Source organism: Giraffa tippelskirchi, chromosome 3, assembly GCF_054371585.1.
Source record: "Giraffa tippelskirchi isolate mGirTip1 chromosome 3, T2T-mGirTip1v1.2.pri, whole genome shotgun sequence".
Lineage (NCBI taxonomy): Eukaryota > Metazoa > Chordata > Mammalia > Artiodactyla > Giraffidae > Giraffa > Giraffa tippelskirchi.
The window spans coordinates 162,319,618-162,344,093 of NC_137277.1; the positions used below are offsets into that span (position 1 = coordinate 162,319,618).

The window sequence follows — 24,476 nt, forward strand, 5'->3', positions numbered from 1 at the left end:
GAAGTGCGTGAAGGGACGGAGGCCAGAGGGTGTAGGGGACCCACGCTGCATGCGAGGAGGTGGGGATGGGCGAGCGGCCGTGCGCGCACGCTGAGGCCCGCGCGCGGGAGTGTCGGGGGAAGGGGGTGGTCTCCAAAAGGGGGAGGGGAGAAGGCAAGGGGGCGGGGAGAAGCAGGGCCCTTTAGGACCCGGCTGCGGCGGCGGGGGTGGAGAAAGAAGCGGAGGAGGCGGCTCCCGCGCTCGTAGGGCCGTGCCACCTGCCCGCTCGCTCGCCGCCGTCGCGCTCACCGCCGCCAACATGCAGCCGAGACTGGGCGGCCCCGCGCTGCCGCTGCTGCCGCCGCTGCTGCTGCTGCTGCTGCTGGGCGCGGGCGGCGGCGACTGCGGGGCGCGCGCCGAGGTGTTGTTCCGCTGCCCGCCCTGCACGCCCGAGAGCCTGGCCGCCTGCAAGCCCCCGCCCGGCGCCGCGGCCGGGCCGGCCGGCGACGCCCGCGTGCCCTGCGAGCTGGTCCGCGAGCCGGGCTGCGGCTGCTGCTCCGTGTGCGCCCGGCTGGAGGGCGAGCGGTGCGGCGTGTACACCCCGCGCTGCGGCCAGGGGCTGCGCTGCTATCCCAACCCAGACTCCGAGCTGCCCCTGCGGGCGCTGGTCCACGGAGAGGGCACTTGCGAGAAGCACGGCGATGCCGAGTACAGCGCCAGCCCCGAGCAGGTTGCAGGTAACGCGGGGCTGGGACAACTAGTTGGGAGAAACTTAGAGGGCGGGGGGAGCCTGGCTAGCGGCCCTTCTGTAGGGAAGGAGTGTGCGGCGGGACCCCAGAGACCGTTTTAACGGAGGAAGAGCAGGGTCCTGGGCCGGCTCTGGGTGGAGTTGGGGGGGGGCGGCTTGGGAGGGGGGAAGACCCGAAAGTCAGGCCGGGGGAGAAGAACTGGAGTTGGAGGGGCGGAAGATCCCCGGCTACTAATTTGGTGGGGAATAATACGGAGAGAGAAGGCATCCCTGTTACCGTAGGCTTCCCTGGTGGAAGGTACCCGACTGCTGTTTTGGAGGGGGGATTTGCTGGGGAGGAGGCTGCTGGTCAGATCAGTGGGAGTAGGAGCTTGAGGCTTATCTGGGGCACCACTTGAGCGGGTGGTCGCCGGCCGAAGGTTCCTGGAGAGGTCCTGGTGGAGGACGCTGCCCGGGGTGGGGGTGGGAGGGGGTGCGGGTGCGGGGGCTGGCGGGTCCCGGTGACACCGGGGACCTCTATTGAGAAGGGGGCGCTAGGAGAAGGCAGCGGCGCATTGAAGTCCCTTCCTTCTGGGATTGTGAGGTGAGAAGAGAAGACTTGTGCATACTTTTTGTAGGGTGGGCTGCCTAGGAGGAGTAAAAAAAAAAAAAAGGAACGCTGCTGTTTTACAGAGAGGACGAAGAAGGCGCTCGCTTTTGTGTTGAGTGGAATGATAAAAGAGGAGCATTTGGGAGGCGAGAAGGAGACCCCAACCGTTGAGTCACTGTAACTCAAGCCAGGTCGCCGGCTGCATGCAGTCTGGGGCGCGGGCAGCCTTGCCGCTCATTTTAGCATCTGGGCCCCCGGGCGTCCGGGCGGGAGGATGCCCCAGCCGGGACGCAACTACCCTTACCGGAGCGAGGTGTCGCCCCCCGCCGTTCCATCCTAATTGACGGAGCTCTTCCTGTCCCATAGAACTGAGGCTCCGAGATTCTTCGTAAGGAGCTCTAAGCCCCCGTCCCCCTCCCCACAACAAGTTTTTTTTTGGACACATCCAGACTATAAATACCTCACGTGTTTTTTTTGTTGTTGTTGCGTTTTTTTTTTTTTTTTAATTACAAAAGCCTCCTGCTTCAGTGCTCTGGAGGAAGCTGTAATTATTTTCTTTGCTCTTGGAGACAGTGGTGAAATGTGTTCACTGCCGTTGTTTAAAAAGCAAGAGAGTCTGACCAAGTTTTTCAAACTTAGAGACATTTACAAAAAGAAGGAAGGAAGGAAAGAAAAAGTGAAAAATTCTTGCTCCCTTATTAGCTTCTGTGGTCTTGACCCCCTCCCCCCAGCGCACCCCCCACCTCTGTTCCTTCAGCCTGCTATTGTTTTTTGCCTGTTCTCCTTGAGAAGACAAGTAGGGGTCGGAGTTGAAATCTTTTTTTTCGGTCGCATTTTGACCTTGAGTGCACGGCAAGTTGGGGCTTCCTCCAGCGGAACCCCTCAATCTCTTTCTTCTGGCTGGGGCTTGCCTCCCTCCCCAGCCTGCCTGGAGGTTAACCCTTCCCCCCAGCTTCTCTTAGAAAGCGCTAATGCCAGGGAAAAGACTCTGCAAAGTCCTTTCACCGCGGGCGCCCATCCCCCAGCCTTGCGTCCGCGGCCCTCCTCCATCGCCCGCTAGCACCCCGTGGTCCACCGGGAGGTACTGTGGTTTTCTGAACTGAACTCTGACAAACTAAACATCTCCCCCAGCAGGGTGAACTTTTGTTCAAAAGGCCTCCAAGTTCATAGAATCCTTTGGATTTTGACTGTTGTAACCAAGTGCGGTAGTACACGTCCTTCCTAAACGTTTTAGTATTTTTTTTTCGTTCTTCGTTCTTCTCACTTTCTGCCTGAAAAACCGACTTTCCTGCTTCCCAACCCCCGAGGCAGGTTAGGGTTCTTCAGAAGGGACCAGATGCATGGAATTCTCCCATGCACTCCTCCCTGGAGTCGTCAGGGGAACTCGGGGACAATGGGGTGAGTTCATGGGAAGAATGTCATAGGATTTTCTGCCTGGTTATGGGACTCCTTTCCGCCAGCTAGCCCCAGCTGCCTCCTCTGCCTGCTCCCAATGTCCAGACAGCCGCCTTCCGCATTTTTCTCTTGTGCTGCACGTTGGGAAGAGGGGACACCAGGGTTGGGGGGCGGGGAATGTGGGGTGGAAGCTGAGTGGTGCCCTGGAAAGAAGTGCCAAGAGCAGGGTGTCTGCAGTGTGAGGAGGGCTGGGGGGAAGGAGACACTGCTGGGAGAAGCCTGAGCTTGCGGGGGTGGGGGGGCTGGGGGGTGGGGGAGGGTGCAGGGAAGAGAGAGGGGCGAGTTTGGAGGCTCAGGCTCCTTTGCAAGAGAGGGTCTTGGGCTGGGGCAGGGATTGGGATGCTGAGTGAAGAATGCGGAGGTCCGAGTTGGGTGGGGTGGCCCAGATGAGACCTTAGCACTGAATGCCACTGCCTCCACTCCATCACCCATCTCTTCTCCCCCACTCTGAAGAATAACGCCCCCCTCCCCATCCCAGCCTGCCTTCCTCTGTGAGCAGGTTGCTTTTGGAGAATTTTAAACACACCCTTCTTATTTCGAGGCAGCAAACCCCAGCAGTTCCGGCTTTGCTGTTAGCTCTTTTGTCTTTGTTCCCAGGACTCAGGGGCTGTGCTGCTGGCTTCCTGGGGATGGCTGGGATGCTGGGGGTGGGGCTGGGCACATCAGCGGGTGCTGAGCCTGCATCCCATGGGGGTGATGGGCTGGGACCAATTGGTTTCAAAGAAACCTAGAAGTCACACGGAGGCGAGGGGGTGGGCTGGGGGGTGGTTGGAGTAGGTGGGCCTGGAAGAAAAATAGCAGGGGGACCCTGAGACCTGCCTGAAGTTTGGACCTGAGAAATGTGTGGGTGTGTTAGGTAGCGGAGTGTGCAGAAGTGCCTAGAAATGTTAGGGAAAGAAAAGGAAGCAGGCCTGGGCCGGTCCAGGCCCTTTCAGAATTCAGGGCCTCGGCCGGGCCGGACTGGCTCCCTCTAGCATCTCCCCAGCCTCCTTCCCCGCCGCTTACAAAGCCGGGGATTATGCCGAGGGGCGGAGCCGCCCAAGTGGCCGTCTGGCCCGCTGCACTTATAAAGGTGCTATAGAAATGTGCAGTCATTCAAAGTCCCAGGGCAGGCAGGCCGGCGGGCCGGCGGGCGGGCCAGGGGAGGCTTTGCATCTGCAGTTGCTGGGGCAGCATAAAGGGGGGCAGAGGCGAGGGCTGATTTACAGTGGTTCAGTGCAGCTTCAAAGAAGGGGGAGAAAAGCAACGGGACTTCTGGCTCAGAGTACTGCTTTGCATCTTGTCTTGCATAAATTTGCATACTGAGTTCAAAGTCGTAAAATAGTCTCAGGGAATGAGTGGGACCCACTGTCACCGATCGCTAGCTTCACTACCTTCCGGCACCCCCCCACTTCTGGACAGAACACCCAGAACTAGCTCTGCTAAGGCGCTCTGCCTGAGTATGTTGGAAAGGGAGATGGGGAACTAGAGGGCTGCTGCTCCTGGATTCTTCTGGGGAGATCGGAGACTTATAGTTCCGGGACTACAGGATCAAGCTGGGTGTGGCTCCAGGTGCTATGGCCTTGGAGGCAGGGCTGGTCCGGAGGGTGTGACTCCCCGGGTTCTGAACCAGCCTGGCAGAGGCAGGCAGTGTGGGAGTCTTTGCCTGCAGGCTCCCTGCTCACCTTCCACTCCTGCCTAGAGTTCACTGAGCTCGTTCCCTTTGTGTAGAAATAATGACCCATGGTTGGATGGCATCACTGACTCAATGGAGTTTGAGCAAATTCTGGGAGACGGTGAAGGACCGGGAAGCCTGGCGTCCTGCGGTCAATGGGGTTGCAAAGAGTTGGATATGACTGAGTGACTAAACAACAACAATGACCCCATCTATTCCTTTGATGAGGTATTCAAGTGAGCTTTGAGGGGAAAAAAAGTCCTATATAACAATGTCAAAGAACTCAGAAAAACAAAACCAGAGGTAAGGAGCCTCTGAATTAGGATAGGTGGTGAAGTCTAGGGGGAAAGAAGAACTTGTCTGTTGTGGACATGAGGGTCTATCTATGCAGTGGTTCTTGACCTGATTGGATCATTGAGTTTCCTAGCAGGCAGAGGGAAAAGGGTAGCTTAGATTTTTCTCGCTGTTAGCTTACCTTAGCACTCAGCTTTAAAATAAGCTTTTCAGATACGTAGTTTCTTTGGGGGAAATTATTCCTATAGAAATGTCTGCAGGGTTTCTGATAGTAACGGCTGTTAGTCAGCTAGAGTCATCAGGTGTCAGACACTGAGGGTGACTTTGTGAGCATCTCTGTTCTCTAGCCCACTGATCAGGTTAGCTTCTAGTCGTTTTTCAGATGAGCTATTTCTGCCATAGAAAATGGGACACAAAATTGCTAAGTTTTGATATGAACAAGTTCCAAAAATTCTTGGTTTAATGAAATGCAGGATTAGGGGGAGGGTGGGCAGGAGGGGAGGGCAGGGCAGGAAGTGCTAAAGGGAATGAGGGAGAACCAGAAAATGAACAGGCTTGGGCCTACATTTGGTTTTGTTGTTGGTCCTCCTCACATACTACAAAACTACCGGGAAAAAAAAAAAGTTTGGTTATCATTATTATTGTTTTTAAGGAGACTGCATATCCAGGGACTGCATTTAGTTTTAGTCTTTCTTTTCTCTGTCCACCTCTGCTTTCTCTAGCCTGTGAGCCATTCTCTTCTCCCATGCTTCTCCTCCTGTGGCTCTAGAACACCTTGCTGTGATGCTAAGCAGGTGGAGACGGCTTGAAAAAAAATGACATGGGAAATAGATTGGCTCAGCCATCCTCAGAGATCCAGAAGTAGATGGAGACCACATAGATAATTGGGGATTGGCATGTTTGAACCAAACCTGACTCTTAAATGGGAAGGGCGGTTAGCTGGCGGTACAGGAGCTGGGCTTGTTGGGGGGTGGAGGGGGGAAGCCTTATCCTCCCAGGGGGTTCCTGCTCAGGCTGCTTCTGCCACAGCCAAGACACAGATCAGTGAGGTTATGCTTCTAATGCCCCAGGATGCTGGTGGTCTGGTTGGCAGATGTTCAGAGCCCCTCTGCTTCTCCTTGCTATCTCTAGCCAGTTCGCTGAGATGGCAGGCAGCCTCCCACCTGTCCCCGTCCTGGTCGCAACCAACTTCTTTGCCTGCTTCATCTCCTGTCTTAACAGCAACCCTGCGAAGAAGGCCTTTTACCTCCATTTCACAGGTGTGGACTCTGGGGCTCAGCGGAGGGGCCACCTTAGCAGGTAAGTAGTGAGGTGAGAGGCTAACCTGGCTCCCTTTCTTCTGAACCCCTTTGCCTCCGTGGCCAAGCAGGGGAGTGGAGGCCTTGGCAGCAAAAGCTTCTGACCCCATCAACCAGAAGGTTTGTTCCTGGACACCTGCCACATTCAGGTGATGCCTGGGCCGCTGTTCAGTAATTTGCATTCCCTCAACTCTTTTGAGAGGCACAAGTCTTGGAGCTTGGGGATTTCAGAAATGGAAGTGGCCAGCGTGCAGCAGCCAGGAGAGACAGAAGTGCTCCAGCACAGGCCTCTGGAGAGGAGCTGATGGGCAGGGAATGATGGTGGAAGCAGCCTGGCCTTGGCTGGCGGGTTGACCTGGGTTCCAATGCAAGCCTGTCTCTGAGAACCTGAGTGATGTGAGTCTTGTCCTTTGATGAAATGAGGATAATTGTATTTCTCAAATGGGGTGTGTGTGAGGTCAGCTATGATAATGCAGAATGCCTGGCACATAGTAGGTTCTCTTAGCTGCCTTAATCTTGGCAAGCGACGTGTCCTCTGATGCTTAGTCAGCCAGCCTTTAAAACAAAGTCCAAACTGGCTGTGTCAGGCAGGCCACTTGTCTCTGCAGGTTGTACCTGGCGTTGCGGGGCCTCACTTTGGTATGAAGTGGCTTTGATTCAAACCCCAGTTTTCTACCACACACTTGCCACCCAAGGCAAGATATATATTTTCTCTGAGCCTCCGTTTCCTTATCTGTAAAGGAAGAATTGATAGCATCAACTGCATAGGGTCATGTCTGCACGTGTGTATGTGAGTGTGTAAAGATAAATAGTACATATAAAGCCTAAGCACTTGGGTGTAGTTTCTTTTTGGAATGATTCACTTGATTTCCACCTCTCTGTCTATGCATTGGAAGCATCCACATCAGATCCACTTTTGCAGACTGTAGTGGGGCTGTTTGGAGAAAAGTTAATGAAACTGTGCTTTCGATGTGACATAAACCCAGATGACAGTAAACAGATGACTGAGGTCCAAGACTTACATGTTTTATGGATGAGTTAGTGAATATTACTCAGTCGTGTCCAACTGTTTCCAACCCCATGGGATTCTCCAGGCTAGCATAGTGGAGTGGGTAGCCTTTTCCTTCTCCAGGGGATCTTCCCAACCCAGGGATAGAACCCAGGTCTCCTGCATTGCAGGCGGATTCTTTACCAACTGAGCTACCAGGGAAGCCCATGGATGAGTTAGGTGTGCTCGGTAGGGCTTGTGCACTGTGGTCTGGGGCTGACCCTTCTTCCTCTGGCAGCTTCACTCTTGTTCAGTCGCTCAGTTGTGTCCGACTCTCTGCGACTCCATGGACTACAGCACGCCAGGCCTCCCTGTCCTTCACCATCTCCCAGGGTTTGTTCAAACTTATGTCTGTTGAGTCGGTGATGCCATCCAACCATTTCATCCACTGTTGTTCCCTTCTCCTCCTGCCTTCATTCTTTCCCAGCATCAGGGTCTTTTCTAACGAGACTGTAGTGCCCAGAATGTGGATGGAGTGGCTTTGGGGGCAGAGGGGGCCCCAGAGTTTGACCCTGGACCCTTGTGCTGTTCAGAAACGGGATGGGTGCAGTTGGACATTTTTAGGAACTTACCCAGTGCCCAGAATCAGAGTCCTGCCTTCATCTGCCAGCCGAACTCTAGGACCCAGCCCTCCAGTTGCTGGTGTTCAGAGGACTGATGAGTCCTTGAGGCCACATTTCGGGGCTGGGCAGCACTGTCCTCCACAGATGGCCTCCACAGGACACCTGCTAGCACCAAGCTTCAGCAGATGAGAATCAGAAGCAGCGTGTGCTAACACCCTTGGTACATATGGTGTGTGCAGGATGAGCTGTTGTGCTGTCCACGCAGCCAGTGAAGACCCCATGGCGCCATTTCCCTGCTCCAGAAACATGGATTTTCAGGTCCATCCTGTCTGAGCCTCGGGTGCCAGAACGTTGAACATGGTCCTGGCAAAGAAACCGGATTTTCTGTCCAAAAAAGTGATGTTTCCTTACTCCGCTGTCTCCAGCATTGACCTCACTCCTGAGTGGAGTGGGGACTGAAGGGTTCTCAACAGATGTAGGGGCGTGTTTTCTGGACGCTGGGGTTCTTCCTAATGTTCGATTCCACCCATGGTCTCGGAAAACCCTCTGAATGGCCTGTGTGGCTACAGTGACATGACGGAACGACTCAGTGTTAAGCCTTTGATGGAGCTGAGACCCCAGGAAGCAGAGAAAGCTGGGTGCTTGAGTCTTCAGGGGTCAACAGATACTTGTGGTGAAACCCAAGCCAGTAGGGACAAAGCACAGCATTTGCCCCAGGAATCTGGGGTGGAGGGTCTTCTTAGACACCTTGGTGTTGGTGTGGGGGAGGGGAGGAGGGGATAAGCTCTCCTTACAGATGGGGTGGTGGGTCTAGGGAAGTGAAATGTGTTGGCTTTCAGATTCCAGAGTAACTGCCCCCTCCCTCATCCTCACCCCCACTGTTAATAGAGTGGATGGGCCATAGGAAATTTTTTTTTTCCAACTGGAAAATGGACTGTCTCAGTCTGCCCCTCCCCCCACTTGGCTCCTGAGCCCTCCCCTCCCTTCCCCCTCCTGGGCCACTCCTGTTCCTTAACAAAGCCAGGGAAGATCTGGGCTGGCTCAGCTCCTGGGTGTCAGTCAGGGCGCAGAGGGAGACTTTGCTCAGAAAGCCGGCTCCCCCGGAAAGAAATACAGAGTCAGAAATACAGAGTCGACTGTAGTCAAGAATTGTTTCCTCTCCCACCGACCCTTTTTTTTTTTTTGCAGGGGGGAGGGGGGCATTTGGCAGCCCTTGGGGCCCCTTCTGGCTGCCAGCCCCATGTCTCTTCCTGGCTGTTGGGAGGCAGGGCAGGAGTGAAGGTTGGGGAGAAAGGGGGGCAGGGGCTGGCAGGCCTCCAGCTGCCAGGCTGGGGAGTTGGCCCACAGGCTGTGCTTAAGTTGGCCCCGAGCGGAGCCTGGGGAGGTTTCTAATTAGTGAACGGGGTATAGGTGTGTCAGCCTGTGTTCATTCAAGGAACTGAGCTCTGGGAGGAAGCCCTGAGAGGAGGGGCACTGAGCCCAGGAAGGCCTTGGTAAGTTGGGGAGAAGAGGGTAGGGAGCGGGGGAAGGCTCAGGGACTCCCTCCTGATAGGGGATGGGGAGATTGGTGTTTTCCAGCGGGAGTGATCCAAGTTGTAGGACTGCAGGGAGCAAAGGGTCTACCTCACAGGGTAAATGGCAAAATAATCATAATTAAATTGCTTTTTTTCCCTAGACTTTGTTCACTGCCTCCTAAATGCCAGTAGGGTATTCCCCCCCCCACCCCAACTGTTTTAGCCTCAGGATTCTCCCCACTTGACGGGTGAAGAAATCAAGGCTGCATTCAGGTTCCAAAGCCAAGGCAAGTACAGACCAGGATGGAGTCTCGGGCTCCAGCTTCTCATTCCAGAGCTCCATCCCATCAGACTCACACATGCAGAGAAGCGGTGAATTATATACTGCTGCTCAGAAAAGCTCCTTTTCCCTGGGAGGTAGTAATTAAGGCATAACTTCTCAAAAATGTTCTTTATGCAGCTCCCCAGGAAGTTTCTTTTAGGTCTATTGTCTTGACTTCTGGATAGAGGTGCCAAGATGCCTGTAGATGGAGGACTTACTTTCTAAAGTGCCTGAGGCCATGATAAAATGAAAATGGCAATTCCCCTGGGCCCTGCCCCTGCATTTGCCTGATAACACTGGGTGGTTTCTATGGCAACAATGGCAAGAGGTGTGTCAGGCAAGATAAAGGAAGGTGGGGAGAGATGTGTGTATGTATGTTAGTTGGTTGCCATTCCCTTCTCCAGGGGATCTTCTCTGCCAAGGGATCGAACCTGGCTCTCCTGCATTGCAGGCAGATTCGTTACCATCTGAGCCAAGTGTTCTTGGCTCCCTCCTAAGAGGGATTGGCTTACTGGATCCTAAATACTTTTGAGGTTGGGTAGGGGGCTACTTATGACTGATGGCTTCCTTCTCTGGGAAGACAAGAGAGGGTCCTGTGGAGGTGGGAAGGGACAAAGTGATGGGGAACAGAACAAAGGGAGCCCTGAGGTTACACGGTCTCTGGCAAGAGTCTTCCATGGTGCCAATGAGCAAGTGCCATTCTGGTTGGTTAAGAGCTGTGGAGGTAAACCACCTGGGCTTTGGTTTTGGCTCTGCTGTTGCTATGTGATTTTGTGCCATTGGCCCCACATCCTGTGGCTTCTTAGTCAAGTGTGAGAGGAGACAAATTATCAATCTCATGTGATTGCTTGATGATAAAGTTCTATACACAAACTACTTAGCACAGGATTAAAAACTCAAGATACATACAGATTCTGATCTCTCTCCCTTCTCTCTCTGATGTCAACATACAAAACAGAAAGAGAAGGCACATGTCTGTTTTTAGATGTTTTCTGATTGGCTAAGTTTATTCAGAAGAAGCACTTGAAAATCTCAGGGAAGTGTTTCTGCTTCTGAAATGAGGAAAGGGCACAAATTTTAAAAGAATGACATAACCCAAGGACATGACATAAACTGATTATAATCAAATAAGTCCAAGATGGTGGATGAGTTGGCTTCCATTAGACCTTGAGCCTCAGCATATCTTAATACATGAACATGCTAAATGACACACCCACCAGTGCCATGATAGTTCTGAGGCCAATCATCAAAGGCCAAAAAGTGGGCAGTGGCCCAATTCCTGGAAAATCCCCATCCCTTCCCCAAAATAGTTGGAATAATCCTCCCACTCATTGAAAGAAAGTGAAAAGTTGCTCAGTCTGACTTTTTGTGACCCTACCGACTGTAGCCTGCCAGGCTCTTCTGTCCATGGAATTCTCCAGGCAAGAATGCTGAAGTAGTCATTCCCTTCTCCAGGGGATCTTCCCAACCCAGGAATTGAACCCAGGTCTCCCCCATTGCAGGGAGATTCTTTACCGTCTGAGCCACCAGGGAAGCCCAGCCCCTGAAATTACCAGGCCATAAAAACTAAGCATGCCATATTTCAAGGCCGCTCTTGCCTTCTGAGATGGACCACACTCTGTCTGTGGAGTGTGTTTCTCTCTTAAATAAATCTGCTTCTTACCTATCACTTTGTCTCTCACTGAATTCTTTCTGTGATGAGACATCAAGAACCTGAGCTTCACATTAAGTCTGGAGACCAGGTGTGTGATCTCAGTTGAAAGACCGTGGGTTCAAGTCCTGGCCTGTGGGTTCAGGTCTCAATCTGAGTTACACAGTTAACTTCCACAGGGCTTACCTGGACTGCTGCCCTTTGCTTTGAAAAGTCCAGAATGGAGTCATGGTGGACAATGTTCCAGAGGGCAGTCGTGGCCTTTGGTGCCATTGTTACGCCTTGTGTTTCTACCAGGGCACCTCCATTCCCCAGAAGAGAGGGTTCTTTCTTGAGGCCCTGCTAGTTATCTCTGATTCCTTTGTTGCCTCTAAACCAAGAGAAGACAACGGATGTGCTGCAGGATTATATCAGACAAAATTAGTGAACTTTTAGTTGAAGGCAAAGAAAGCATGGTGACCTATTTAAAGACACTTATTTATATTCAGGACACTTCTTGTGCTGGTTTGAGAGTGTGGCTGGCAATCCTGGACATCTCTGCAGGTTTTTAGTTTCTTTTTGCATCCCCTGGGTTCAGTTTGTCAGGCCTGGGGTATTTGGGAGTGGCCCGGGGATGGAGAAGAGGTGGCAGAAGGGGAGGGTGGGAGGAGAGAAGTGGGTGGAAGCCAGTGTTTATGGCTCCCTGGGAGGTGGTTTGTGTGGTGGCATCAGAGCTGAGTGTAGGGAAGCTGTTTGAATGTGGGTCCCAGTTGAGGGAAGTGGCTTCTCTCTCCAGCTCATGCTTCAGTTTGCTCACTGTCTTTCTCTTCTCCTAACCACTCTCGCTGCTCTGGGGCTTAGATGGTGAGGGAGAGACCAGAAGGATGAGAAGAAGTAATATAACAGGATGCTCTAGGCCAGAGTGGTGGGATGTTTTTCGGACAGTCTGTTTTCCTAACGTTTAAACACTGATTAAACACGTGTACAAGCTATGAGACTGACTCTGCAGATACAGTCACACCACCTATAGCACATGCTTTCTGAAATTTTTAATTTTATGTTGGAGTATAGCTGATTAACAATGTCGTGTTAGTTTCAGGTGGACCGAAAAATCATTCAGTTATACATATGTGCGTGCGTACTCAGTCGCTTCAGTCGTGTTCGACTCTTTGCTATCCTGTGGACTAGATCCCACCAGGCTCCTGTGTCCATGGGATTCTCCAGGCAAGGTTACTGGAGTGCGTTGTCATTCCCTCTCCAGGAGATCTTCCCAACCCAGGGACTGAACCCATATCTCCTTTGTCTCCTGTATTGCAGGCAGATTCTTTACTGCTGAGCCACTAGGGAAGCCCCGCTTATACATATATATGTATCTGTTCTTTTTCAAGTTCTTTTCCCATTTAGGTTACTATAGAGTATTGAGAAGAGTTCCCTGTGCTATACAGTAGGTGCTTGTTGATTATCAATTTTTAAATATAGCATTGTGTACATGTCAATCCCAAACTCCCAATCTATCCCTCCCCAACGGCGCATGCTTTTTCATCCTAGAGGGGAGCAAGACAGGCTTTTGAAAAAGTTGATTATTATCCAAGAAGAAATCAAGTCAGTAAAGATGTATGTAAATCTCATGCAAGTGGCTCTTTCAGCCTTTTGACCAAGGCTCTTGGGAAGATCTTGATGTGAAATAATGGGGCTCTTTTCTGGTGGATGAAGTCTCAGAAGGAAGGGTATCTCCAATCTTATGAAAGAAAGGACAACCTTTTTCTTCCAAAAAATTGAGCACACAATATGTCTTCCTTCCTGCCCACTTTTAATGATATGTACTTAAAAAAAAAAAAGGCTCTATGGAAGCTAGGTCCAAGTTTTTGTCTTCCAGAAGCTCCATCCTTTGGGGGAGGAAGGAAAAGCGTGGACCCATGGCTTTGTGCCAGTACCCTCAGGCTCCAGGGCTGTGCAGGAAGCTGAGTCCAATTACAAGGGTGCTTGGCCCAGGAATGCGTGTCACCCACTCAGTCAAGTGGCCGTTGGACACTTGGAGGGCATATCGTCCATCGTCCTTCCTCCTGAATGATGATATGTAATTTCATTACAGAAGATGTGTAATTTTTTTCCGCCTACTTGTTTTCGTTCTTCCCATGAAACTCTTGGGTGGCTTCTAAGCTGGATCTCTCCCGTTTTAGGTTAAGGCTGCTACCTCTCTGCTTCTTAAGAAGCCAGAACAGTCCTCTCTCTTCACTGGGCGTGAGTGGCCCTTGAGTGGCGATTCCTGCATCTTCCCCTCCTTGACCCTGTGGCCCTCTTCCGCTCTCTTCAAGCGTTTCCTGATTCATTTCCCAGTTCTTCATGCTGCAGAGACCTCGCCAGGAGCCTGTGGTCAGTCTCACCCCTGCTGGCAGCAGGTAGCTCTGGTGACACTGCCCTCTGAGAGTGGAGGTGAAGTTGGCCATGTCACTGGTGTGGTCCTCTTTCAGCCTTTGGGGTTCACGGAGCACCTTGTAATTATTGATGCCCCTGCTTGATGATAAGGAGGGTGAGGAGTGGATGGAGTGAGTTTCTTTTAAAAGAAAAATTTTAAAAATGCAGAGAAGTACTAAGAATGACTTCATAATGCCAGTCTACCACCCATAGCTGGGAATGGTTGATATTTGTTGTCATATTTACTTCAAGTCTTTTTTTTTTTAAAGCTTCCCCTCTCCACCAGCCACCTGTTCCCTGTCCCTGCTCTCTAGACAGCATTATTCACTGCTTAGCATTATTCACTCACTTAGCATTATTCACTGCTTCTCTTCCTTAACTAAACAGATTTGCTAATTGGATGACCAACATTTCAGAGTTGTTCTCTGAGAATAAATGGGAAAATGTACATAAAAGGTTTCTTTCAGCAACTTTTCCCCCCATCCACTTTAGGTTTTTGAGACATACCCATGTTGATAGACACAGGTCAGAGCTATTCTTTTTAACTGCTCTGATTATTTCATTGTATTACTTTATTGGTTTATCTATCCATTCATCTGTTGGAAGGCTTTTGGATCCAGCTGCTAAATAGTTTTCACAAGTACAGTGATGCTGTAATGAAAGTTTTTGTGCACAAGTCAGAGAGAAGCAGAATTACTGGGTTAGGCACATTCTTCTCTTTCCTATTAGCCTCTGGTCCAAGTTTGCACCAAAGCACATTCTCTGCTCACTTGGGCCTTCAGCAGATAGGTCCCCTTGCCAGGTTCTCAGATGACTTTCCTTGAACCAGATGAGAAATGCTTGGGAGCCCCGGAAAAGAGGGAAAGCTGGTAGGGCTGTTGACAATCTTGATATCAATTTCTCTGGCTCTTCAAGGACAGCCTGGCTTGCAGAGCCCCAGAGGACCGTGCTGAATTTCAGCATGTTTTTGTTTTCTCAAACTGTCTGCCTCAGCCCTGACCCTCCCCAGGCCTTGGCGATTCCAGGAATGACCCTGGTGTTTATGAAGCAGCTCTTTGGAGATCGCAGAGGCAGAGAGGCCCTGTGCTGTGTTTCTGCTCACTCAGGTTGGTGAGGAGGGGGTGAGATGAGAGCTGCTCTAGAAACCTCCATGATGCCTGCCCAACGATGGCCCCTCTGTGTGCATCCAAGCGTAGACACGTGTCTGTTTATGAACCCACCTGTCAGCAGGTGCAAAGAGCTTATGAGGCTTCGTCTTTGCAAGGTGTACATGTGAAGCCATATCTCTTGAGCAGAAGCCTTTTCTCCCACCACCAAAAAATTCTTCAGGAAACCGAGGCAGGAATGGGGCGCTGAACTAGAAGGGGGTTGTTAAAAGTATAGAGTCTCTGACCCCCACCCAGGTCTTGCTGTCTCCAAAGCTTTGGGGCTGGAGTGTTGCTGTTTAGTCGCGGTGTCTGACTCTTGTGACTCCATGGGCTCTAGCCCACCAGGCTCCTCTGTCCATGGGATTTTCCAGACAATAATACTGGAGTGGGTTGCCATTTCTTTCCCTAGGGAATCTTCCTGACCCAGGGATTGGACCTGTGTCTCCTGTATTGGCAGGCAGGTTCTTTACCACTGAGCCACCAGGGGAGCCCTGGGGCTGGAGTGTAGGACTCTGTTTTTCACAAGCTCTTCAGGTGCTATCTGATCAACAGCTATGATTAGGAAACATTTGCCTGGTCTTACTCCCTGAATTTACAGCTGAGCACACGGGGGCCTGCACATCTGAGACACCCAGCTGGCATCACCCAGAACCCCAGGCCTGGAGGTAATGTCAAGATCAGAACCTGGGGACTTTAACTTCCCAGCCAGCACTACCCTTCCCACCACACTAGACCCAGTTGGTCAAGGCTTTGAGCCCAAGAGCCCTTGTTCCAAAGGAAGTCCTAAAAGGGCTCAGAATGGCTTGGCAGGTGGTTGCCCTCTGCCCTCTCCTGTTGTCCACTGTCGCTATCTCCAGTAGTGGTTCCTTCCCAGCATGAAGATGGGGCTGGCTATCCCCCTCCACAGACTTTACCTAGCTCTACAGCCCTTAGCTGGGTGGTGGGCCCTGGTATATGTGGGTGCAGGGACAACAGTTCTCAGGTGAGAAAGGCCAGTACCTGCACCTGTACGATGTGACCACCTGGGTCGAATTCAGCACGGTTCTCTAGGGCTCTGTGAGCCAGACTGTCCTTGAAGAGCCAGAGAAATTGCTATCAAGATTGTCAACAGCCTTACCAGCTTTCCCTCCTTCCTGTGAGTCTAGAACATCAGAGGAGGCTGCTTAATTACAGCCATTTCCTTACGTAGAGGGTGGTCAGAAACCTCTTTTGTTTGAAACTTGCTTTGTTTGCAAACCATGCAGAGGAGCTACTGGTCTGGTGGCCTCTGAGAGATGTCATATTTGCGTAGTGGTCGCCCTTGCAGGGAGCAGGGGCTCAGAGTGGGGAAAAGAACGGAAAGGGAGTTTGGAATGAATCTGGGTATGAGCAGGGGTAGACGGCCTGATCAGGAGAGTCATTAACTGAGCTGGAATGTCGCCACTGCTGACATCCATGCATGCACGCACTACTCGGGATTCCCATGTGAGAGGTCACTGTTGCCAGCCACCCATGACCATCTAAAAAAAAGTAGAGGATGACATGTGATGTCTCTCACCCAGAGAGACTAGGGACCTCAGGTTTAACTTTAGCTGAAGAATAACAAATAGGCCCCCTTTGTACCCTATGTGTGTGTGTTAGTTGCTCAGTCGTGTCCAACTCTTTGTGACCCCATGAACTGTAGCCTGCCAGGCTCCTCTGTCCATGGGATTCTCCAGGCAAGAATACTAGAGTGGGTTGCCATGCCATTCTCCAGGGGATCTTCCCCACCCAGGGATCGAACCCAGGTCTTCTGCATTGAAGATAGATTCTTTACCATCTGAGCCACCAGGGAAGCCCCTTTCTACCCTACCCATTTCTAACTTCTGCCCCCACCTTCCCCACCTCCCAGCATGGCCTGAATTACCCACCCCAGCCTCTGGGTGGCTTGTGTTATTGAACACAGTGGCCACAGTCTGGTGAGCACAGTTAGCCATACAAAGGGAGGGACTAGCTTCAGATTCTCTCCAACAGAAGCAGCTTCCCTTGTGCGTTATCTGGGAGCCCTGCCTCACCTGTGCGTGCATGGCGAGCATGAGACTCTGTCTTTCCTCCCTCCCTTTCTCCCTTCTTTCTTCCCCTCATCCCATCCTTCCTTCCCTTAGTTTCTGTAAGCAAAGTTAATTTCGGCAAATCCACTCTTGCCCAAGGACTTCACCAGATGGCAGAGGGCTTCGATATTTAGCAGCATAATAGATATATAATCAACAGAATCAAATTTCAGAAGAAATATCTGAATAGATGGTTTTGCACAACTCTCTTGTCACCACCCCCCCCAACTCCATGCATTTGGCTATTCTAACTATCACCCACCATTCCCCTCTACCTGACAAATGCACCTTTCATTTACTCATTCCAGAACTAGATGATCTGCACATTTCTTCCAAGGCCTGGTTGCCCACATTGGGAGTTTGGTACGTACAAATGCTATAGCCTATTTAAGTAGCAGCCTTCACTTTTGTTGTTGTTGTTAAGTTGCTAAGTTGTATCTTACTCTTTGCAACCCCACGGACTGCAGCACACCAGGCTCCTCTGTCCTCCACCATCTCCTGGAGTCTCCTCAAATTCACGAACATTGAGTCTGTGATGCCATCTAACCATCTCATCCTCTGCCACCCTGTTCTTTTGCCTTCAATCTTTCCCAGCATCAGTCTTTTCCACTGAGTCGACTCTTCACATCAAGTGGCCAAAGTATTGGAGCTTCAGCTTCAGCCTTCACTTTAGTATAATGATTATTCTCTTTTCCCCCAGCTTTGAGAAATTAGAGCTCAGAAAGGTTAAAGAGTTTGGCCAAAATCACAGCTGACCTGTCAGTGGCAAAGCCAGGATTGGAATTCAGGGCTCTTGACTCCTGCCCATTTGAGTTTGTGAATGAATTGTCCACGGCCATGGATATTAATGGAGAAGTTGTCTGGGAGGGAGGAGAAAGATGGTAGGTAGTATTTATTTTTTTGCCCAACATATATGTCAAGGTTAAGTGCATTTTGGGGGAAGTCAACAAAGAGCCGTGTGACTTCTGTACCCAGCCGAGATGGAACCAGAGAAGGAGCCAACGTTCCCCTGGCCTGTTACTTTCTTGAAGGGCCTGGGGATGCTAGTACCTGTTGAAGGAAGTGAGTTCACTGAGAGAGTGATGGATTTAGGGTTGGGTTAGATCATCTCTATGGTGCCCTCAGCCCTTAGATTTCCAAATAATTGTGAGACAGAAGGTTGGAAAATGGCTAGGATTGCTTTAGAATAAACAAGGAGATGTATTAACCTATGATGAAGATGTGTGATGGTTTTTGGAAAAGGTCTTCTTTTCTCATCAGCCCTGCATAAGCAGGAAAGGGTAGGGGGTTGCTGTTAGAGTCTTAAGGCTTGTTTTCCTCAGAGTGCGGTAAGGTTTCTCATAAATCAGAAATTGTTGTTGTTCAGTCTCAAAGTCATGTCCGACTCTGCAATCGCATGGACTACAGCACTCTAGGCTTGCCTGTCCTTCACTATTTCCTGCGGTTTGCTCGAACTCATGTCCATTGAGCCGATGATGACATCCAACCATCTCATCCTCTACTGCCCCCTTCCCCTCCTGCTCTCAGTCTTTCCCAGCATCAGCATCTTTTCCAGTGAGTTGGTTCTTCACATCAAGTGGCCAAAGTATTGGAGCTTTAGCTTCAGTATCAGTCCTTCCAATGAATATTCAGGGTTGATTTCCTTTAAGATTGACTGATTTAATCTCCTTGCTGTCCAAGGGACTCTCAGGAGTCTTGTCCAACACCACAGTTCAAAAGCGTCAATTCTTCAGCACTCAGCCTTCTGTTCGGTCCAACTCTCACATCTATATCTGACTACTGGAAAAACCATAGCTTTGACTATACAGACATTTGTCCGCAAAGTGGTGTCTCTGCTTTTTAATACACTGTCTAGGTTTGTTGTAGCTTTTCTTCCAAGGAGCAAGTGTCTTTTAATTTCCTGGCTGCAGTCACTGTCCACAGTGATTTTGGAGCCCAAGAAAATCAAATCTGCCAACTGTCAAATGGAGCAGACGTCAGAGCATCGCCGGACGAGAAAGTAACATTTCATGAGAGGAAGAGTCTGTTGGACACAAAGGTCTTCGTTAAATAAGGTTGTCAGTGCTACAGTCAAACACAAAGACACATGAGGGGGAAAGCACTGTGCCTAAAATTAAGTTTTAGTATTTATGCATAGAGGTAGGCAGCTGGAATGTCCCCCTCCTTGGGTAGGTTAGGAAGGCTGGGTCACAGAGCAGAGTGGAGACCCCAGGACAATTGTGGAACACTTCTGACAGTAGCAGAGAGGTCGTGTGTGCTCCTGGAGACCCAGGTACTGGTCCTTTTGGGCCTCTAGTTTGCTGTCTGTAAAATGGGACACCTCATCCATTTCCTCTCTTCTTTCTGCCTTTCTCACTCAGCTTTCTTCCAGGTGTGTAAGGGGTGAAGTTGGGACAGTGTCCCTACTGCGTGACCAGCCTTTTCCCTGCCATACAAGCCTCCCACAGGTGTGACTCTACTGTCCTATCATCTTCCCCACTTCCTCGCTTGGAAAAGCTTGACCTTCTGTATATCATTAGGAAACTGCCTGCTACAGCATTGGCCCATTTCCTGGGTCGCTAGGCAGAGGAGAACAGCTACTACTTGCTAATTCTTAGGCAGTATCTCTTCAGGGGTCTTGGAGTTCCCTGTCAGTCATCTCCAAGCCTTGAGGCTTTTCCAGTTCAGTGATTCAGGTTGCTAAGAACCGTTTCTTAGAGTGACCTTTGCACTGCAGCCCACGGAGCTGCATACATAAGTGGTTGCTTAATAAATATTATTCTGAACCAAACTCTCCTAGGCAGAAAAAAAAAAATGCAACTTGGTATTTTTGTTCCTGAGGGCAAATTCCATCTCTAGCTGGAGTTCTTCCTGTGGAATGTTTTCCTGCAGACTGCCCTGTCACCTATAAGAGGACGGATGGGCAGAGCTTGATAACATGTGATGATGTCCTTGTCCTGCAGAGGGTGGGGGTGCCATGTGGGTTCGTCCCCAAGGGAGGGCCAGCCCTGTGTGCTTGGCACTGTGTATGCATGCAGCCCTTGGGATCCTGCCTGCTGCCCATGGGAGGTGGATCCTATTTGTGCCCATTTTACAGATGAGCAGTGAAGGCACAGAGAGTTTAGGTAACTTGTCCAGGGCTGCACAGCTCGGTGGTGAAGCTGGGATTCAGCCAAGCGATTAGACTGTGTAGGCTGAGTGCTTGAACCTCTTTGGCTGGTAATAGGAGCACTCAAGGAATCAAGGCTCTTTTCAGCCTACAGGCCTTTCTCATCTCCATCCCGGGAAACGATTGCATTTCCCTGGCTCTGGGCTTCCACTTCAAGGTGGGGGGCGTCAGCACCTGCGTCAGCGAACCAGGCCCGTGGATTTCCTCATCTTATTAGCGCTTTCATCGGCAATGATGAAATCAATAAAGGAGTGGGTTCCAGGAACATACCCTGGAACTCAGGCGGCCTCCGTGAGGGTAGACAAACTGACCTTCAGCTCAGAGCGGTCGGGGACATCTCGGGACAGGAAACCACCTCTGTCCTCCTGGGATAAGACTGCTCACTGGAGTCCTGTTCTCTGGGACCCAGTGTAGGGCAATTTTATATGACTTGGGGGCCCTAGACATGTTTGCCTCCATGGGCCCCTTCCCCCACAAAAAATGTTTTAAAGCCATATTTTTATAACCGCACACATATCAGTGTTATATGAGGACGTTTGCTATGACCTAAAAGTTTCTTATTTTTTCTTCTGATTTTAAAAAGAAATGAAAACATTTCCTGGGGTTCTGGGTACTGTGCCCACCGTGGTGCGTAATGAACAGGCCAGGCCTGCCAGGAGCTGGAGCCTTTGAACGAGCATTCTTCTCTGTGCCCTTCGCCTCCACCCAGTGTTTCCAGAGCTTTCCGAGGGCCTGATTCTGAGCGTCAACTGTGGGCTCACCTCTAGGCACAGTGGTACGAGTCCCCTGGAGAGTTGGGAAAGAGGGGTCAGCAGGCTGCCAGTTCTCTGAGGTCCCCACCACCATCGCCAAGAAGGTGGGCTCGGAGACTAGAGGTGTGCCTGGGGATGGAGCTGTGGTGGAGGGGGTGTTAGCTAAGGCGGGGTGGGGGTACAGTGTAGCTCAGATCTGCTTTGTGAAGGGCCGGGGGGCTTGAGACTGGGCCATGGAGAGCATCAGGCCTCTGGATAAAGCCTAACCCTGAACAGTGGATTTCACCTGGGGGCATTTTCCCCTCCCAGGGGCCATTCGGTAATGTTCAAAGGCATTTTTGATTATTGCAACTTGGGGCAGGCTCTGCTGGCATTTGGTGAGTGGAAGTCTGGGATGGTGCTGGGTGCCTCACATAGGACAGCTCCCAACAAAGAATCTTCTGGTGCCAAGGCCAGTAGTGCTGAGGTCAGGAGACCCCGACCCCAAGAATGTTCCAGACATTGGTTCCTGTGAGTAGGCCCTTTCCAGAAGCTCCTCGAGAGGACGCAGGCTGACCTGCCCTCCTGCAACCCGAGGCAGTGCGATTACAGCCACAGTGGAGACGGGCTGTGTTCATCTAAGCCTTGGGGTGGCTTCCCATGAAAAGAGGGGAGCCAGGTGAGCTTCTGAGAGTCACAGCTTCAGACAGCAGAGCAGATGGTTCCAGAAATGGTGGGAGATTCCCAGAGCCCTTGTCTAGTTCCCTGGTCAGCAGAATGCATGGTCTGGAGTGCTGGAAGTGGTGTTGAGGTCTCCAGATATTCTGCCACGGTGGGGCAGGAAGCTGGCTGGGAGGGGCATGGTGAGGTTGGGGTCGTGCCCAGGGTGAACTGGGGCTGGGAGAGGGCAACCCGCAGATTTCTGTAGTGTCTTTCCCATGGGGTCCTGCATGGTTCCTGCGTGGTTCCTGCATGGAAGCAGGACTTTTTGTAATCATCTTGCTCTTTTCCTCCTGTGTTCCCCGGGCCGTGCCAGCAGGGATGGGGACAGAGAGCCTGAAATTGTCCCACAGGTCCAGGGGCAAAGAAGGCTGTAGAAACGGAAATGGCAGAACTGATGGTGAGGGTGGGGTTGAGTCCTCCCCTCCACTCGTGCCAACATCTGCCGCGTGCGTCAAGGTTAACGTGAAGGAGATGGAGGGTTACCTGAATCAGACCATCCTGTTTATTTGCCAGGTTTATCTCAGACTCTCTCAAGCCTTCCCTGCAGCCTGCTGCCATCCACCTCTGATATCTGAGGAGAGAGGGGGGGAAATCTTACCTTTGTGGTTGGCCTCAGCTGCCTGAACACTCCCAGAGGAAAGCTGTAGCCAGCCCCCCATTCAGGGGAACGTGGCTGGTAGCTGAGCTGGGCAACCAGGAGCACCTTCTCTTAGGGCCTCTGAGTTTCTGCTGTTTGGGCCTCAAGGACAGAAGGGGGAGGTGGGCAGGGTGAGGAGCGTCTAGGGCGGGCTGATGGTAGAACATGGTGGATCCGGACTCCCACCCAACTTGGTGTCAGACGCTTCAGACCCGCGTTCCCCTGCGGGTGGTGCTGGGGTTTCTGGAATAGGAAATCACCTGCATTTGATTATTTATGATAAAGTCTGGGCTACCTGGAGCCTCTGGGGAAATAGCCATTCTAGAGAAACATTTTCTGGGTTTCAGAAGGCTTACTCATTTAAGTACTTCAATTTTTATTTTCCTAAAGTTTAACAATTTTGGATAGAAATTTTTTTTTAAAATACTGAATACTTGACATGTTTACCCCTTCCCTTTTTGCATGCGCCGAGGGCATGGCAACCTGCTCCAGTATTCTTGCCTGGAGAATCTCACGGACAGAGGAGTCTGGCAGGCTACAGTCCATGGGGTCACAGAGAGTCAGACTCGACTGAGCAACTAACACACACACAAGGTCGTATTATCAACATGAGTCTTATTTTGGGCCACACAATGGGGAAGTTTTCAGGGGTCATCAATGGCTGTGGAGTTGTTTGTGGGGCACTGAACAACCCCAGAGTTCTGTCTGTTTTTTTTAACTGTCCTCTATCCTCTCTGCCATTTGATACTTCTTGCACCGACAACATGCCTTCCTTCTTATTCCTTTTAATTTTGTTGCTTTTATTCTGTGGTGGCCTTGGAAACCAGACATGCAGAAACCAGGCTTATTGGAGCAGTGCTGCTGTGAACCATCGGGGTTCTTCATGCATTGACTTGCCCTGTCTTGTGGGGAAAGCATCACAGCTTTACAATGCTTGGACGTGGTGACCACTGTTCTGATGCTCGTGAAACTTATCTTCCTCTGCTTCCTGTTTCTGGGTCAGGTTCCGCACGGCCAGGGTAACAGATCACTGAGGCAGATGTCCTCAGCATCCCATCATCATTATTACCATTTTCATCATCATCCAAGTAATCACCACCAACAGGACATAGTTTCTGCATCCACCTGTATCTCAACAGCTTTCCCTTTAACATACACTCAACTGTTCTGTCAAGTAGGAACTATTATTATCCAACAATTTGCAGTTAAGGAAACAGAGGCACAGAGCAAGGATATACACAGGAGAAATACAGGCTGGTATAAAAAATGGTAGAGCCGGGATTTAGCCTTAGTCTGCCCTCCTAACCAGTGTTCACCAGTCTGGAAATAATGTATCAGGTTCTAAAGGGATCCTCTCCTCTGGCTAGTGAGACCTGACGCACAGGCAACAGGTCCGGTGTGAAGGGAAAGGATGGGAGCCAACCTTTGTTGAACTCCCCTGTCTGCGGGGACCCTACTGGTGCCTGGTCCCCTGGAGTCTGCTGGAAGGAGGTGCTCTGAGGATGTAGGGACTGGCTCCCCGAGGCACGGAGCTCCCCTTAGCTGATGAGGGAGTGAACACCAACGCTCACAACAACCCAGAGAGGTTATCATGGCCCTCCTTTTACAGGTAAGGGTCAGCTGCTTTCCTCCATACAGCACTACCTGGGAGAGCGACCCTCAGCCCACCCCGCTGCGCCTGAATTCTGAAGGGACTGCCGAGTACCAAGCGCCTTGCCTGAAATTCTTGTATAGAAGTATTTATCGTAAAAGACATTTGGGTGTTATCCAGACTATAAGTTTTTGGAGGTGCACTAAAGGAGAAGAGGAAATGTGCAAGGTTTGTCTGGAGATGGCCCTGAGTGTTCCCTGGGCCTGCAGGCGGCTGTAGTGCTGTCTGCGGCCCTGAGGCTCCTGCTGTGTCTATTAGGGGCTGTGTGCAACCTGGCCTACCTAGAACTCTCTGGAAATGGTCTCCTTGGTCAGGACGCTTCCAGACCATTCACTGTTCCCTGGCTGGCGCACCTAAGCCTACGTGAGACAGCAAGGGTGTGGGGCATGCCACATGAGCTGTGCACACAGTAGGAGCTGTTCCTGTGGCTGACTGGCTGGGGGTCTAAGAAAGTTCAAAACTTACTGGGTGGACCTTGGAGAGTCATTTGGTTATGAGGCTGCACGCCCTGCAATAAGGTGAAACTACAACGGGGTCCTTGTTCCTGTTCTCGGAGCTCTCCATGTCATGGGTTAAAGTGGTAGTCGCTCAGTTGTGTCCAAATCTTTGTGACCCCATGGACTATAGCCTGCCAAACTCCTCTGTCCATGGGATTCTCCAGGCAAGAATACTGCCATTCCCTTCTCCAGGGGATCTTCCTGACCCAGGGATCGAACCCCCGGTCCCCTGCATTGCAAGCCCATTCTTTTACCATCTGAGCCACCAGGGAAGCCCTATTATGGGGGGGGCAGGGGCAGCATGCAAAGACAGACCAGGAAACAAGTCAGGGTACCTGGGTAGCGCTGTAGGAGCGGAGTGTC

At 51.2% G+C, this 24,476-nt stretch overlaps 1 protein-coding gene across 1 annotated transcript in view; it reads left to right on the forward strand.

Moving 5' to 3' along the window:
- The first annotated feature begins 208 nt into the window (after positions 1-208).
- The window catches only part of IGFBP2 (insulin like growth factor binding protein 2), a 29,249-nt gene continuing 4,981 nt past the window's right edge, over positions 209-24,476 (forward strand). Inside the window, exon 1 of the mRNA XM_081578233.1 lies at positions 209-716. Within this exon, the coding sequence (XP_081434359.1) occupies positions 299-716 (418 nt within the window). The 5' untranslated portion in view covers positions 209-298. The remainder of the gene's footprint in view (positions 717-24,476) is intronic.